The sequence below is a fragment of the Haliotis asinina genome, chromosome 14 (genome assembly GCF_037392515.1).
Source record: "Haliotis asinina isolate JCU_RB_2024 chromosome 14, JCU_Hal_asi_v2, whole genome shotgun sequence".
Classification (NCBI taxonomy): domain Eukaryota; kingdom Metazoa; phylum Mollusca; class Gastropoda; order Lepetellida; family Haliotidae; genus Haliotis; species Haliotis asinina.
In genome coordinates, this window is record NC_090293.1 from 15,189,115 (window position 1) to 15,205,236 (window position 16,122).

The 16,122-nt window shown below is 38.2% G+C and overlaps 2 protein-coding genes across 2 annotated transcripts; both read left to right on the plus strand.

The window, feature by feature from the left end:
- Positions 1 to 3,054: 3,054 nt before the first annotated feature.
- On the plus strand, positions 3,055 to 4,445 carry LOC137260655 (3-alpha-hydroxysteroid sulfotransferase-like; the record flags this gene model as incomplete). The annotated part of the gene is made up of 4 exons (XM_067798254.1): positions 3,055 to 3,162; positions 3,504 to 3,660; positions 4,167 to 4,277; positions 4,324 to 4,445. Coding segments are annotated over 4 exons (498 nt in total), but the record flags the coding sequence as incomplete, so codon positions are not given.
- Positions 4,446 to 10,720: 6,275 nt separating this feature from the next.
- On the plus strand, positions 10,721 to 16,006 carry LOC137261674 (sulfotransferase 1B1-like). The gene is made up of 6 exons (XM_067799452.1): positions 10,721 to 10,798; positions 11,989 to 12,187; positions 12,807 to 13,127; positions 14,996 to 15,099; positions 15,439 to 15,601; positions 15,822 to 16,006. Exons 1-6 carry the CDS (start codon positions 10,763 to 10,765, stop codon positions 15,950 to 15,952), a joined length of 954 nt encoding a protein of 317 aa, XP_067655553.1. The 5' UTR covers positions 10,721 to 10,762; the 3' UTR covers positions 15,953 to 16,006.
- The last annotated feature ends 116 nt before the right edge of the window (positions 16,007 to 16,122 follow it).

Below are 16,122 nucleotides of genomic sequence, written 5' to 3' on the forward strand. Positions count from 1 at the left end.
AGCTGCATCCGCAATGAATTGGGACGACCAGGTATTTGCCAATAAATTGCATGCAATAAGACCCTATATCAGTTACACCTACTTGGGTTGTAAGTCCAGATTTGAAGATGTCATCATGCGACATGTCGTACTGACAATACCAGACATATTCATGAATACCTGGTAAAAGGGGAGGATACTCCGCTTTGTGTTCCTCGTAATGAAAAATCACGGTCAAGCACGAACTATGAAGGATACATTTTAACAATTTCACTTCTCAGCTAATGATTGATCTAATTAAAAGAATTAGATCTGTTGAATTGTTTGTAAATGGATAACTATTTTATCATTGGTAGGTTAGATTACTAAGTGAAATTGTCCGTGGTTGTACCCTCAAAGGGGGTTAAAATATTGCAAAATAATTTAAGTTTAAGTCCCCAAACATCTGATGTAAATGTAAGTCTACCTTGTTTTTGAACGTAGTATTTCTGTCATTTTCCTGTATAGCTAAATCTCCGCATAACGCGAATGGCTCTAAGGATGATATGAATCCAGCTAGGGCCTCTGCAGATAACAAAAGTACCATAAGTCACTATGAACCCTAGTATGGTGGTCTTCCTTCAGTTTTTGGCGATATGTAGACCAGTTTTATATTGAACTGTCCAAAAATCATTTTCTACTTTTAAAAGTATTTGCTTGCTAGTTTAAACTGATTTTGTGATACTCTAGTACTTTTTACTCCCCTTCGTTGACAGGATTTTATATGTTATAGATATGGCCGAAATATTGCCGATGTGACTTTTTGTCTTAACTCACTCACGTTCATGTCATTTCCTACGTTGCTCAAATGAACAGAAACGACAAAGCCCTTTGCACAAGAAATGTCATCTAAAAACAGAGTCGATTGTATAATTCTGACTATATCATGTTTATGCCTTCGTTGGACGTCGCATTACACAAACTAACACGCGGATTGTAAACCATCCAATCTTGGATCAGACTATCCAGTGAAACATGGGCGTGGTTGCTGGAAACATCGCACTCAGGCAATCATGTCATTAGACAGGCCTTCTAAGCAAATTTCACCCCTCTGAGCACCCGTGTCACACACTTTTTCTGCTGGCGATAATAACTGATTGAAACATATTTCATTCAAATAAGAAACGGATTGGTCACAAGTTATCCAACTTAGATAAGCCCTCTCCACATAGTTAGAACAGTATATTACAACAAATTTCTACAAGAGGCAGACAAAGGGTAAGGATATGTACAGAGTTATTTAATGTTTAAATCGTTTAATGTTGTGGATGTAGCTATGTACTGATTTAAAAACATTTTTATTTTCACAAAGCGACAGACCTGCATTGCCATTTAAGATGAGATTAACATCAGAGCATGCTCTACAATCACATATTTTTTTTAAAAGAAGTTGACATTTGTTCTCTTTGAATTATAAATTATGGACATTTAAGAAAATAATGAAAATCATTTTCACAATTATGGCCAGAAAAGAGTAAGACACTGTCAGAAATCATTCAGAAATATCAAAATATTCTCTTCGAATCGCCTCCAGTGCAATATTTATTTTATGACAGATAGTTGAGGGGATATCAAGAACATTGAAAAGTACCAGCAGATTACACTTTTTCATCTGACACAGTGTAGATCAGGTTTATTTCATAAACATGCAATCATAGAACAGCGTGTGTAACAAAATCACAGGTAAGGTAGAATTTACAATGCAATATCTTTATGTATCAATGTACTTTAAAAAAATGTAAGTATTACTCTCCTTACAGGAAAGACATTGTGACTTTGACCTAATTAGTTTGATTAGTCTTCATGACAATACTGAACATAATTAAGCCTCAAATATTATTGATATGTGAACCTTAACAGCGTAGTTTGTTATTTGTGAAAATAGGGATTGATTATTTTGCATTTGAATTATGTTGTCTTTTGTACTTTGACTCATGAATGTACTTTGAACATGTGGGACTTTCGTACCTCCACAGAAGGATGAATACATTTGGAGTTGGAGTGAACGCTACGATAGTTATGTTTCTTTACATGCTTTTGGTATGGCTTCTTTAATTATTTTCTTTAACGTGGTTTTTGAAACATACCTCACCTTTTACCCTACATTTGGTCTAACCATCTACTCATTGGTAATGAAATAATGCTGCTTGATATAAACATGTTTTATATGTTCCTTTGATGCCAGATGACTGCGGAGAAGATTGAAGGTTGTTGTATTACCAGTTCTTCTAATCATGCAAAAACTACGAAAGGGTACATTGATGACAATACTCGTCGTTAATTTTGTTAAAAAAGTAAAAAAATGAAAACCAACCAACAAACAAAACAATCAAACAAACAAAAAAATCCCCCCCCCCCCAAACCCACGCATATCCTTTGAGAATTCCTGTTATTATTAGGTCAGATAAAAAACATTGATAATCTGGATCAAAAAGGTCTTTGCCAATGCATACTTGTGTTAAGAGAAAACTAATGTGATCGAGTGAGCAGGCTTGTGGACCTGGTTTAGCATGCCATCATGTCCCAGTTGGGTTGATCGATGCTCATCGGATCTGGACTCGATTTTAACAGGTCATGTGCATGTGCAACATCACACAGTACAACGTCAAACAATGAACAAATAAAAGTAAAATCACATACAAATAATGCGCACTGGGATGTTGCGAATATTTCCTTGTAACGAGAAACGCCGAGCTTACTCAGATGGATAAGAATGTTAAGCTCATTTCTAGTGCTACCCACCTCGATATTATAAAAAGGGCATAATGGCATACTGATCAATGCATACTACACTGATACAAATTTAGAAAATGTGATGCCAATGAAACAAAAATCTTAGCTCTTTTGACGTTCCAAATGTAAATCCCACAAAGTCAATTTCTTTGTGTCTTGGTTGTTCCTGCGATTTGCAATGACGAAATGGACTACTTCATTCAATTCAAACGAGGAATCCGCATTGTTGCAATCATGAGCTATGAATTACCATCATCCAAAGCCAGGCAATCCAGTTGGATGTAATGGTGATGTTCAAATGTTTCCATCGACGGCAACAGCATATTTGAACACTGGAGAGACGCCGAAACATATTTCAATGACCATCCTGAGATCCCAGTGCACTTTCAAAGTTATGAAGGGGCCATCAAGGTAGACACCTTAATTCCACAATTTTTAACGATGCTTTTGTTTTTGAATACCGTAGTTCCTTTACTTAAGCAACAACATATGGTTGGAGGAGCCTTAAGATTGTTAGTGGAATGAGATCGAGGATTTGGTTTATTGGCTTATTGTATTATGTTAACAGTGACCGGACCCATGACAATCCGTGTTATGACTGGCCTAACACGAAGATAACAGGAAAACGAGACGTGTCAATATTCATAAATGAAAACAAAATCGTGTCTATATTTTAATCATACAACTGAGAAAATCATAGTAACTTTTGTGCATATTAGCACCAATTTATGATTTTTACATTCTTTTCTTAGGATCCTGTACGTAGTGTACAAGCACTGTCCGACTTTCTTGGACTCCAGAGAAATGATGATCTCTGCCGAGCCATTGCAGAGAAGTGCAGTTTCTCAAGAATGAAAATCGACAAGGAACTATTTGCAATAGATGGGGAACACTTTCTGTACAGAAAAGGTAATTTCATCGTTAAGGTGCATCACAATAAATCACGTAAAACATCAACGGCAAAATTAATTATGCACAAGTATTTAAGAACAACTTTTGATAAAACGTAATCTCTAAGAAATGTACGCAATAATATGTTTGCTAATAACAAACGAATACTTTGAAAACTTACATGACTGTCATTTTTAAAATCACACTCCAGGAATCGTTGGTGACTGGAAGAACTGGTTCAACGACCAGATGTTGGAGGATTACTGCAGAGTGTACGAAGAAAAAATGGCGGGCTCAAGGTTCTATGATACTTATGTAAGGAGTAAATACTAGTCTTTTGGACTAGTAACCGAGGTTTTGTATACCAGGAACCGTTGGTGACTGGAAGAACTGGTTCAACGACCAGATGTTGGAAGATTACTACAGTGTGTACGAAGAAAAGATGGCGGGCTCAAGGTTCTAGATACTTATGCAATGAGTAAATAATGGTCTTTTGGACTAGTAACAGAGGTTTTGTATACCAGGAACCGTTGGTGACTGGAAGAACTGGTTCAACGACCAGATGTTGGAAGATTACTACAGTGTGTACGAAGAAAAGATGGCGGGCTCAAGGTTCTATGATACTTATGTAAGGAGTAAATACTAGTCTTTTGGACTAGTAACAGAGGTTTTGTATACCAGGAACCGTTGGTGTCTGGAAGAACTGGTTCAACGACCAGATGTTGGAGGATTACTACAAAGTGTACGAAGAAACGATGGCGGGGTCCAGATTCTACGATACTTATGCATGGACTGAACACTAATACATGTATATCTGAACGTTATATTATTGAAGACACATATTTAGCACACAAAATATAACTTTAAAACAATCACTGACCACCAACATCATACACCAGTGTATCGACGCCTATGTTGATCATAGAAAATCTCACTCACAAACAGTTATTAATGGCTGGTCCACCTGAATAAAGGTTGCGCTCGTTGTATTTCGATGCATATTTTGCTGCTGGTGTTACAAACATTCATGATATTGTATCTTTACATTGTCCAGGTCTGGAACAACTAACAGTGATGATTACAAGGTTGTGTTACATCATGCTATTCATCGAACATGTTGCTGTTGACATTCTCATTAACGGAAAAACTATCATCTTTTCAGAACATGGGTCTCTCTTATTACTTTTATACACATCACATGATTGTACATGCTCATAATCCGAGACAAGGAAGTCTATAATTATCATAGGGAAATAATTCAATGTCAACTCAAAGTGGTCTAACCGCTGACTGTTACTTTCATTTTGAACAATGTGTATTTTTAACCGGAATATAAAGATTAGTTTTATAAGATAACGAGTGTTGTTTATTTTACCAATGAGATAAGAATGATTCATGGAACTCAAACTTTACGGAGTGTAGGCGTCCCAAATGTTTCAAGGTTTTTTTAACACTCTCGATGCTGCAGTGCTACAGCTACAGTGTGTGAATAATCGAATGGTTTCAGATTACAACCCCGCTTATTACGACCACCATCACAGCGTTATTTTGTATAGAGTGTATACTTGGATGTTTAGCAATGCAAACATGTACTTTCAGTGAAAGTAAATATGAACCCCAACACATAGACCTCTGTCACTTCCTTCATGGGCCTCACAGCTCCTGGGGTATTTTAAGTGACAACCGGCTTCCGATACACACATGACAGACTACGCAGACGATGAAGACAACGGCTATTCTACGTGGACTTTCAGGCCATAGTGAACACTAAATACATTTGTGCACACATTTTACATGTATTCAGAACGAAAGTTACAAACATTCAGCCACGTCAAGAAATAAGGCAAGTTTTTCTTCACAACCAAAAGCCTTGCCAAAAGGACTTTCATTTGCCAAACTCAAAACATGTTTTCGATAGGAAAACAATCTCATTAGAAACTCTCCGTTCATTATTAGCACGTACGTCTGGTGGTGTTCATTTCTTCATAAAAGGCCATCCATGAAGTGATACCAAACAAGAACCTTGGCATCTACTTTTCCAAACATTACGCCTTATTCGCAAGAAAATGAGGCCTGGGTCTTCTCCTTGTAACTGAACCATCTGCTCATCAGCCACGTCGTCAGGGATATTTTAGTTCCCGTTGGAGATTTAGATTAATCAAAGGAATGACTGATAAATTTGATCCTAGCTGGAATTACAGTTTATCAGAAGAAATGTGCCTCGTCTTAACACGAGTAACAACACAGGCAGGAAAAATGTCGGAATTTCTATTCCCAGATTTAAGTACTCTTCGACGTGCTAGGCACATAACAAGCAACAATATCAGTTAACTATAGTCCGTCTGCAAATTCATTCACAATAAGCAACTTAATAAGGAGAGTCTCTACAACCACCACCTTAACAAACCCAGACATCAAGTTGAAATTCCCACTTGAAAAAAACGTATAAAACTCTCCACAAGAACATCAGAATTACCTGGTGCCTTCTTGGAAAATGGCAAATCACCATCCAAATTCAGAGTTATCAATTCGAAAGGTAAGTGAGCAGCACTGGAAATGTGGTTTTCAACTGGCTCAAAGTATGTATTGAGGAGAGGTAAGTGCTTCTACAAGAGACTTTGGTGACTTGTCTATAAAAGTATATTCCTCATTAGCCGAACCACAACATTGCTGAATCATTATCAGCCTGGAAACTAGATCAAATTTCTTCTGAATAATTAAGACACAATGATACATTTCAAGGGAAAGAAACTGCCTCAAACACTAAGAATCTAGATTGACCTCTTTAGAAGAACGTCACTTACTGCGCAGGATCATAAATTCTCCAGATAACCAGACAAACAAACTAGCATCCCATTTTAGCAGAACTAAACCGTCGTCTCTCAACGCCAGGATCCAATTTACAAAGCCTTTTAAACTAACTGCAGCCCTAACAGTCTGATATTATACTTCTATTAGTAGGTAAGCAGAATACACCTCCGGAGGTCTTCCCTCAATACACTTTTCAACAACAAGGTGCACTGATTCACAGGTTACTTCGAATTGTTAGCAACAGTTACAAAGGCAAGAAAACTGTTCATATTCGGATAAAGGTTTAGTGGGTCTAATTTGGAAAGGCCAAATGACTTATCCTTTGATGAGGTACCAAGAAAGATAAAAATGTTGTAAACCAATTTCTCTCACATTTAATTTCATTTCATTGTCGGTCTCTATTTCTATGAGCCGAAATTCCATTTCGATTAGAGTCTTTTCATCAACCAAATACCTGAAACATAATCATCCAGAATTCCTTCCTCAATCAAAAATATAAACTGTTTTTCACGTCGACCGAGATTTGACGTAAAGTTGTTTGATCGGAGTTCAAGAAGTAGTGTTTTCAATAATGAAACATACAGTTTTATGGAAGACAACGTTCTTGAAGCTGTGAATACACGGTGTCCTTTAAACAGAGGGTCTTTTGGGGGGTTACGCCTGAAAATAAATAGTAAATACTAGTACTTCCTTTTTACACTCAAGAGTGAGCTTTAACAAGCGTTTTAATTTTCGAGCAAAAACTTGAAGGTTTGGATTTATGTTAATAGTTGTTGTATAGGGGTTTGATTTGGCGTGGTCACTTTAACTCTGTAGTTGACCTCGAGAGAAGTATATAAGTTTCAAGTCCTATTTCGTTTAACGATTCCTCTTTTAGAAGTAACATATGTCCGCCCCCAAAACATACTGCTACTTATTCGCAACAACGTTGCTATATTGCCCTTTTGTGAATACTGTTTGTGCATACATCTTTAGTGTGCATGTAACACAAATATAGAAATGACAAAAATCTTAAGTTTCAACATCAACAAAAAAGGTCTTCTTAAAGCGGGATTGAGTTTATGTTTCTAACTACATCATTAGGATGTGTGTTTGTTTCAAATGATGCAGCTGCACTATGTGTTCAGTCAAACCGGGTTTGGATCAGACAGTTCCGTTATTTACATCATGTAATGTGTGTATAGTTGTCGAAAAAGACGTACCTTGCCGGTGGTGTCGTCGGCCCGACATTGTGTTCCTGTTACTGCCGTAACCAGTGCATAATGAAACAATTTTAGGGTGTCTCAGTGTGCAATTTGAGAAGGAAAACGGTGAGGTCCGACCAAGATTAGACTTTTCACCCTATTGTGTCCAGGAAAGTTATCGGAATATTTGGACACTCCGTGTTTCTTAGTGGAAACACCAGAATGAATGAAGTGATGGCTGAAGGGGGACGCCCATTCTCTATTTATTTTTCTGAAGCCCGCTATCACGTACAGGTAAAACGGTCTTCAAAACTACTGACTTCACGTCAGTTGAAATGAATTCCTTGAGTGAGCGAACGAGTTTAATTTTACGCACTATTCCAGTAATTTATCACATCAATGACAACCAGAAATTCCAAACATTGTTACCCTGGATCTAGGGGTGAGTTCACCCAGTAGCTTTTTTTCTGGAACTCCAGATCACTGATGCGAGATAACTGCAAGACAAGTGCTCTTTTTAGTTTGTTCCCTGTGAAATTTGGCGCACTTGTTCCGACGCAAAGTGGTCACTGTGCTATATTGGTTATTTCGGAATTGACTTACATAACATATATCGAACGTATTTATTAATAGATGATATGTTACGTGATATTTAGCAACTAGCGAGACAAGAAACACCATATGCATATTCAATCGCAGTCAGATAACCAGCTTGAAGTCTGGCCTTGAAGGTGCCAAGTCTATTTTCCACCGCTGAGTGCCACCTCTGTCTTGCTCGTGCAGAACATACGACTCTTTCAAAGACCCGGGATACCAAATCTACCTGGATATTTGTCAGAGTGGACCACAGATGCACGTCATATATATGAGTCAAGTTATCTAAGCATTAGAAGCATTACAGTATCCATGCCTGCCGTGATTATATATCCTGTCTTTAATCCTCTATTGTTAAAGGAAAGTACGATCTATTCCAGAAACAGCGGATCTGACTTTAATAGGGCGCATCATTAATGGAATTAATGATATCATTTGCATCCAGCATGTAACGATGTATTTCCTTTCAGTTCGTATGCCTGTACAATTTGATATTTAGTCAGGTAGTGAGCAGCTGTTGTGGTAGCGTTATCCTGAATAGATAGTGGACGACGACTTGGGGAATTGAAATCAGGAAGAAGGTAGAAGGGATTCTAACAAGTTGAGAACATATATGCGTTTTAAACATGATGCATACACTGAACCATTTGTTCACATTCCTAAGTTTTACCGGTCACTATGGCCACGTTTATATGTGGTATAGCCGTAATAAGAGTGGAAACTAGGCGGTATGAAAATCTACCTGTTAAAGATGATGATGAATATTTTGTATGGCTACACAACTTCTAACACTAACACTATGGTGTAGATTCTAAAACCATTATCAAGTTATCTTTGTTTGATACCGATGGTAGAATCTACACCGAAACATGGCATCCACTGCAAGACAGAAATTGTATAAATCTAGTGAAAGTCTTCATACCAACTTCTACGATGCCACTTAAAGACGCCACCTGTTAAAGATGTCGTCATTGTACAGATTGTGGCGAAGACGAGTTCCATATACCGTTTCACTGTGATGTCATGATATCAGAGGAAAACCTTTTTCATATTGTTATTACTATGATGCGGACTTTCCGTTTTAACAAATGCTGGAAAACTTCTGATGTGATGATGCTTTATATCATGTTGGATAGAATCGAGGCGTATATAAACAATTGTCTAACTGCCAGTTTACAATGAGGCTGTGGGTGTAAAAAGCAGCGATTAGCAATACTGCCTTTGTTCTGACATTGCTCGGCGTGCTCAGCGTGTAGGCAATTCCTTACTTGTTGGACCCTTCATCCACTTTGTATTCCTGTGGCGCTAGAGCGAAATTACATGTATTCCATGCTGTCGGGGCGGGTGCTTGGCCTCCTTAATCGGTTCCGGAAACCAGGTGTGGTCCGAGCAGGAATCGACTCCTTAGATGGACCAACCAAATGTTGTTCTCTTGCTAACGTGGCATCACGCGTGCACGATCATGAATCGATGGTGAATCTCTCGTGTTCTCATTCTGATGATAAGGTATCCATGGAGGTGAAATCAGGTTTCGATTGACACCATAATGTCTGGTCACATCGTTTTGGGCCATTTCAGTTTTCAGCATACCCTAGGAGCGGACACAATGATCTTCTGTAAGCCCTGGCAATAATGCACGCGTAGTTTGGGTTGATATTAACGCGTTTTCCACAACATTCAGAGGTAGACAATAACCAACCGTTTTTCATTTTTTAATATCAGGTGAGCGAACTTCAGATGTAAAAAACATGCAAAAAGTGAGTTAGGTCACATTGTAGTAAGAGCACGTGACATCATATTTCATGCAAATTGCTTTGCTACATGTATATTTAGAGTTATTGTTATAACTTTTCTAAACAACTCTATTTTATGCGAAATTACTTTTTTCCGTGAGTATGTGATGTCTTTGTGTTGGTTTGCGATTGTCAATAAATGCCATGTTCCCACGTTGCTCAGATGAATGGAAATGACAAATCTGGTCCCATATCCGAAAGAAGAATTACTGCTGGACGACGTGGTCTTGCATGCAACTGAGTCTTGGACCAGACTATCGAGTGATGACAGCAAACAAACAAAAAAACCCACAAACAAACAAACAAACAAAAACGGGGACAGGGTTGTCGTAAACTAGGCCAATAATGTTTGACCAAATTTCCAGGCAACTCCACCCCACAGACAACCCGTGCTTCTCATGATCACTTTGTGTGTTGGCGATAATGTGCCTTACCCCGAGAGTGTGCGTTCGAATCCTGTATGGAACTCAACCCACAAAGGTACTAGAGTGTGTACTTTATTTACAAAGTGTATTGATACAACAGACGGTACTGGCCAGTTTGTTAAAGATAGCCGTACAAAACGCATTTAAAGTGTATGAATTTCAAGGTAGTTTTGTATTAAAGTTAGGAAGCCTCTAATATTAGAAGAAAAGCGGTAACGTCTGACCTATTTTACGACTGCGACCACGATATCACTACACTGTAGCCAGCACAGTGACAGGACTGTGTGGATCATCAGTGTATAACAGTGTCAAAATGGATGACGTGAAGGGGGAAAAGGTGGAAATCAGTGTGAGTAAACTAAAGACAAATCATCTTTCTCTTTACACTGTTACTGAAATCAGGGAGAGTGCTGAGATGTCTGCTGTTCGATAACCCAGACACTGTAAAAAATGCCTTTTTGCCCTGCTGGTTACCGATCAATGACTTTTGAGTCACGGACGGTTACGGTCCACTTCTCTACCGTATTAAGTAACAACGTGGAGATGCCTCGATAAAACAGTAGCAGTTTGCTTCTCACTTCATCTGTATGGGCTCGTTTGATGTCGCATTTCACAGAATTAGTTTTATGACGCGGATCGTAATCAGTCAACCCTTGGAAAAGACAATCCAGTGAAATATGGGCATAGCTGTCGAAAACGGCGCACGTCGGCAGTAGACTAAGTTGTTGTACTTATTGACAGAGCATTCTCCAAACACAACATAAGTTAAATTTCATCAATTTCTTAAAGATTCAAAGTTAATAAAGTTTATAGTAGTTGTGTATTAATGTGAAATTTGGGAGGCCTCCTATATCAGAAGAAGAACGGTAACGCCCTACACCTTTTACGACTGCGGTCATTCACCCTATCTATATACCGTAGCCAGTACAGTGACAGTACTGGATAGTCCGTGTATAACTGTGTAAACATGGAAGACATGAAGGGAGAAGAGGTGGAATACAGTGTGAGTAAACTGAAAATAAATCGTGTTTCTCATTACTGAAAACTGGATAACACAGACACGTTAAAGAAATGTCTTTTCTCGTTGCTGCAGCTGGTTACCGGTGAATGACCTATGCTGTTATTGACATCCTTTATATCGTGATAAGTTGCAACGTGGTGATCAATAAAATAGTAGATTGCTTACCAGTTCACTTTCCTGAAGCTCCATCCTGTCAACAAAACGGAAGACGGGTGTCTTCAAAACAATAATTCTTGATGTTATATTATATACCAGTTGAAATGAGGTTGTCCCGAGTTGATAATACCTACAAGATCCAGTTGACATGAAATGATAATATGTCGAAATGAGCACAACACTGTTGAACACAGCACTGTAGAGACATTAATTAGATTTGTAATAACAAACAATGTGAAAGTGTAAACATAGGTTTTCATTTTGACAGGTCCTATTTTATGTGCAGGTTCTTATTTATAAGGGCAATATGAAACATTCTTAAAGTGGGACGTGATTTACAATGGCATGAACCTGTTTCCTAGGTATCTGGACAGACGTTGTCCTTGGATTTCAGCGAGCAGCACCTGGTGGAAGTAACAGATCGAGGAGGCCAAACCCTAACCTATCAACTATTCCAAGGGGTACATTGCGCGCCATGGTATAACGTCAAGACACTTCAACAAATCAAAGGTTTCAACATGAGGCCAGATGACGTATACTTCACCGGATATCCTCGCACAGGTAAAATTCAATTTAAAAACTCAATCACGATTACCTTAAAAACAGAATCCAGTTGAACTTTTAAGAAAAATAGTTATGGAAATGTTATGCATAAAAATAATTGATGGTCGCACCGAGCACAAATGCGGCATGTTGACAAAAAATTTAATCTTCAAAGTTCATCCCACAATGACCATATGTTCACTGCAAAGCAGTCCCCATTTCCATTTTGACGATGTAACGAGCATGTGAAGCATTATCAAACTCATGATAAGTGTTCTTGTATGGTTGAAAACGTAGACCATGTCTTTCAAGGGATACAAAGTTACCTGATATTTACCATAACATTCCTGGAATGACTCGACCAGGCTTTGACTGCGAAACTCTGTATGAAACGATTTACTTCATATTCACCTTTCATTGAACTACAAGGCAATATTATTTGTACCCTGCGCAAACGTTTGATGATAAGCCGTTTTAAATTAAAAGCAAACGTTTCCAAACGAAAATAGGTACACGAAATAGACACTTGCCTACCACGAGTGTGTGCTAAAGTGTGATGACAGAAGTTGTGTTCCAGTCCTTCCTACTTATTGTCAGTAGGTTGAGGCGTGTTGGTCTTTATTCTTCTTTCTCAAAGGGACAAATTGGACATTTGAAATGACAAGAATGCTTCTTAATGGTAAAGCTGAAACCATCCCCCAAGCGAAGGATCTCATTGAGTTAACTCCTCATGGTGAACTTGCACAGCTGCCATCACCACGCATCGTCAACGCTCACATGAAGCTGTCCGACTCTCCAACTGATGTAGCAGCTCTGAAGTGCAAAGTCATCTACACCCTGCGTGATCCAAAGGATGTTTCCGTCTCTCTGTACAAAATCTATTATGACAGACCGTCGCCCTTTAAAAGATACATGGGATCCTTTGAGGATTATCTTCAACTCTTCTTGGATGGAAAAGGTTTGACACTTACTTTACCCTTCGTTTTCTGTTGAAAGGCCAAACAAACGAGACTGAGAGTGTAGCATAGCACACTTTCGGGTGTCTGTCGTCCAGCATGTGCAGTAATTTCAACCAAAATTTTTCTTGAATATATTTGCTCGTGCAAATTATACTCCTAAAAAAGTAGGGTATATACTGGCGTCGCCTGTTCTAGCTGCACTTACGAATATCAGCTGAAAAAATAATATAAACAGTTCTTTTCGTATGTATGCTTGTTGTTTTTAAATGAGGAGATCCCCCTCTAATATCTGCATCTATCAACTACTTGATCCATCATTATCTCACTTGAACTGGATGATAAACATGGTCGTCCGCCGCTGACTTTTCGAGGCGTCTCCTATTCCCGCGGTACAACGAGAAAGAAACGTCATTAGGTGTCAGGAAGGGGAATCTTATCGGGAAGGGCCGGGGAAAGTCACGATTTTTCCAAGTTAATTAAAACTCACGAATATTCGTTACACTGCAAAATTGTGAAAATTCACAGACTTTGGCCACTTCTTAGTTACCGGTCAATGATGTAAACACAAGACACTATTATGGATGACAACGTCTTTAATTCTTTTAGCACGACGTTTCAAGGCTAATTCTTACCCCTTTGTCAGGTGGATAATGAACATAGGGAACATTGCAGTCTATGAGTCCTTGTTGACACACCAGACAGAGGGTAGGTACACGCCTTGATCTCTATTGATCTGAGGTTCTAATCTTCTGATGTTGATTGCTTCCTTCTCCGCCAATCACTGATGTTGGAAGCCAGGATCTCGGTGTTTTTCCAGTTGATGGAGTGGTTTATCCACCTGACGAAGGGGCAAGAATTAGCCTTGAAACGTCGTGCTAAAAGAATTAAAGAAGTTGTCATCCATAATAGTGTCTTGTATTACCTCACCAACTTCTAAATGCCCTTGAAGAATTTCAATGATGTAAACAACCGCTAAGTATCACGCACTCGCAAAACATTCAATAATGTCATATCAACATTGCTTGCCTCCGATAAATCTCTAAAAAAATTATCATAAATGAAAAAAAGTGATGATCCCCTAATTTTTTTTAAATAGTATACTACTAAAAGATATCGTCCATGTTCACCGCGGTACATGTTTTACTTCCAACACACAAAATCTGTTTGCAAATTTGATGATGCACCCTCTTCATAGTTAACCCCCAAATTTCTTATCCATATCTTCCTGGTGGTACGATGATCCCACTAAATAAGATCAATGATCGGGTAACGCATGCCATAATATCCTAATTGGATAAATCGATTCTTATCGGATTTCGAAACGATTATTAACAGACAACTGTGTGTTCAAACTTACATATATGTTAAAGCCTATTTCTGGTTTTCATACAGCGTTATTGTGAAAGTGTCTATAAACTAGTATTATTTGCACTTCTTATTAATATAAATTTAAGAATTGTGATGCCAAATAAAGTAAACTACTTCTGATTAGTGACGAGCCAAGTGGATATCATTTCAATTATTTCTGCCCTGGCTGATTGCATAAAAATCAAGTTATGTGAGTGCTCTGTTGTCTCTAACCTTGTTGTCCCTGCTATTTGTAATTTGTGATTTTTTTTGTCAACTTGAAATTTCACATCCGTATTGTTGCAGCCATAAGGCGACAATACGTCTATGAATATATACAGATGAATCATAAACGTATGGATTTATAGACACTACAGGACCTATTTAAGGATAAGACATTTCAAGTTTATGCCACACATTTGAACATCACTTAATATCACACGTTGAAACACATGCAAAGAGTCTTCAACACTCACACCAGGCAACCGAAGGGGATCACGGTGATTTTCTTTTGTTTCAGTCGACTATAACTGCATACTTGACCACTGGAGAGACGCCGAGAAATATTTCACTGACCATCCTGAAATTCCAGTGCACTTTCAAAGATATGAGGAAACCATCAAGGTAGACAGACTAATTCCACAAATTGTATTATCCCATGGCTCTGATTACCGAACGTCCATTACCTCAGCATCAACATACGGCTGAGACCAGGGATTTGAAGTTTTCACGTTACCCTTGTATCCTTACACATTTGTTATTGTTTTAATATAATACAAAGCCCAACCCCATATCAATCCAGGTAATGACTGACCAAACACGTAGCTAACAAGACAAACAAGATATGTTAATATTCACAAATGGAACCCGATTTATACCTACAACATTCTGCTGCAGACTTTATTATAAGACAACATTTGAACATTTTAGCACCAAGTTATGATTTTCAGTTCCTTTCCTTAGGATCCTGTACGTGCTGTACAAGCACTGTCCGACTTCCTTGGACTTCGGAGAAATGATGATTTGTGCCAAGCCATTGCAGAGAAGTGCAGCTTCTCCAGAATGAAATTAGACAAAGAGCCGTTTGGAATAAACGTAGACGGGACAAATATTCTCTACAGAAAAGGTAATTTCATCTTAAATGTAACAACTGCTGAAGGTCCATCACAATAGATCTCTTAAAAAAATAAATTCAATTTCATAAAAAAATCTTCATGCACATGTATCTCAATACAGTAACTTTGAATACGGAGTAATATCTAGGAAAGGTGTACTTTATTTGTGTTTTTTGACAGCAAACTAATACTTTCGAGAACCTTTATTACGTTGTTTAAATCACACCCCAGGAATCGTTGGTGACTGGAAGAACTGGTTCAGCGACCAGATGTTGGAGGATTACTACAGAGTGTACGAAGAAAAGATGGCGGGGTCAAGGTTCTATGCAACATATGCAAGGAGAATGGACCAAAATATCTGATCTTTCCAGTAACTTTCGGTCAGCTTTGTTTTGGTCAAAACATTATAACATTGGAGACATTTTACTCAGTACACTAAACGTAACTTGAAAACAATATATAACCTAGAGCAGCATATACGAGTGTATCGTAGTCTTTGTTGGTCATTGAAAAGTTCACTGACAAACAGTTA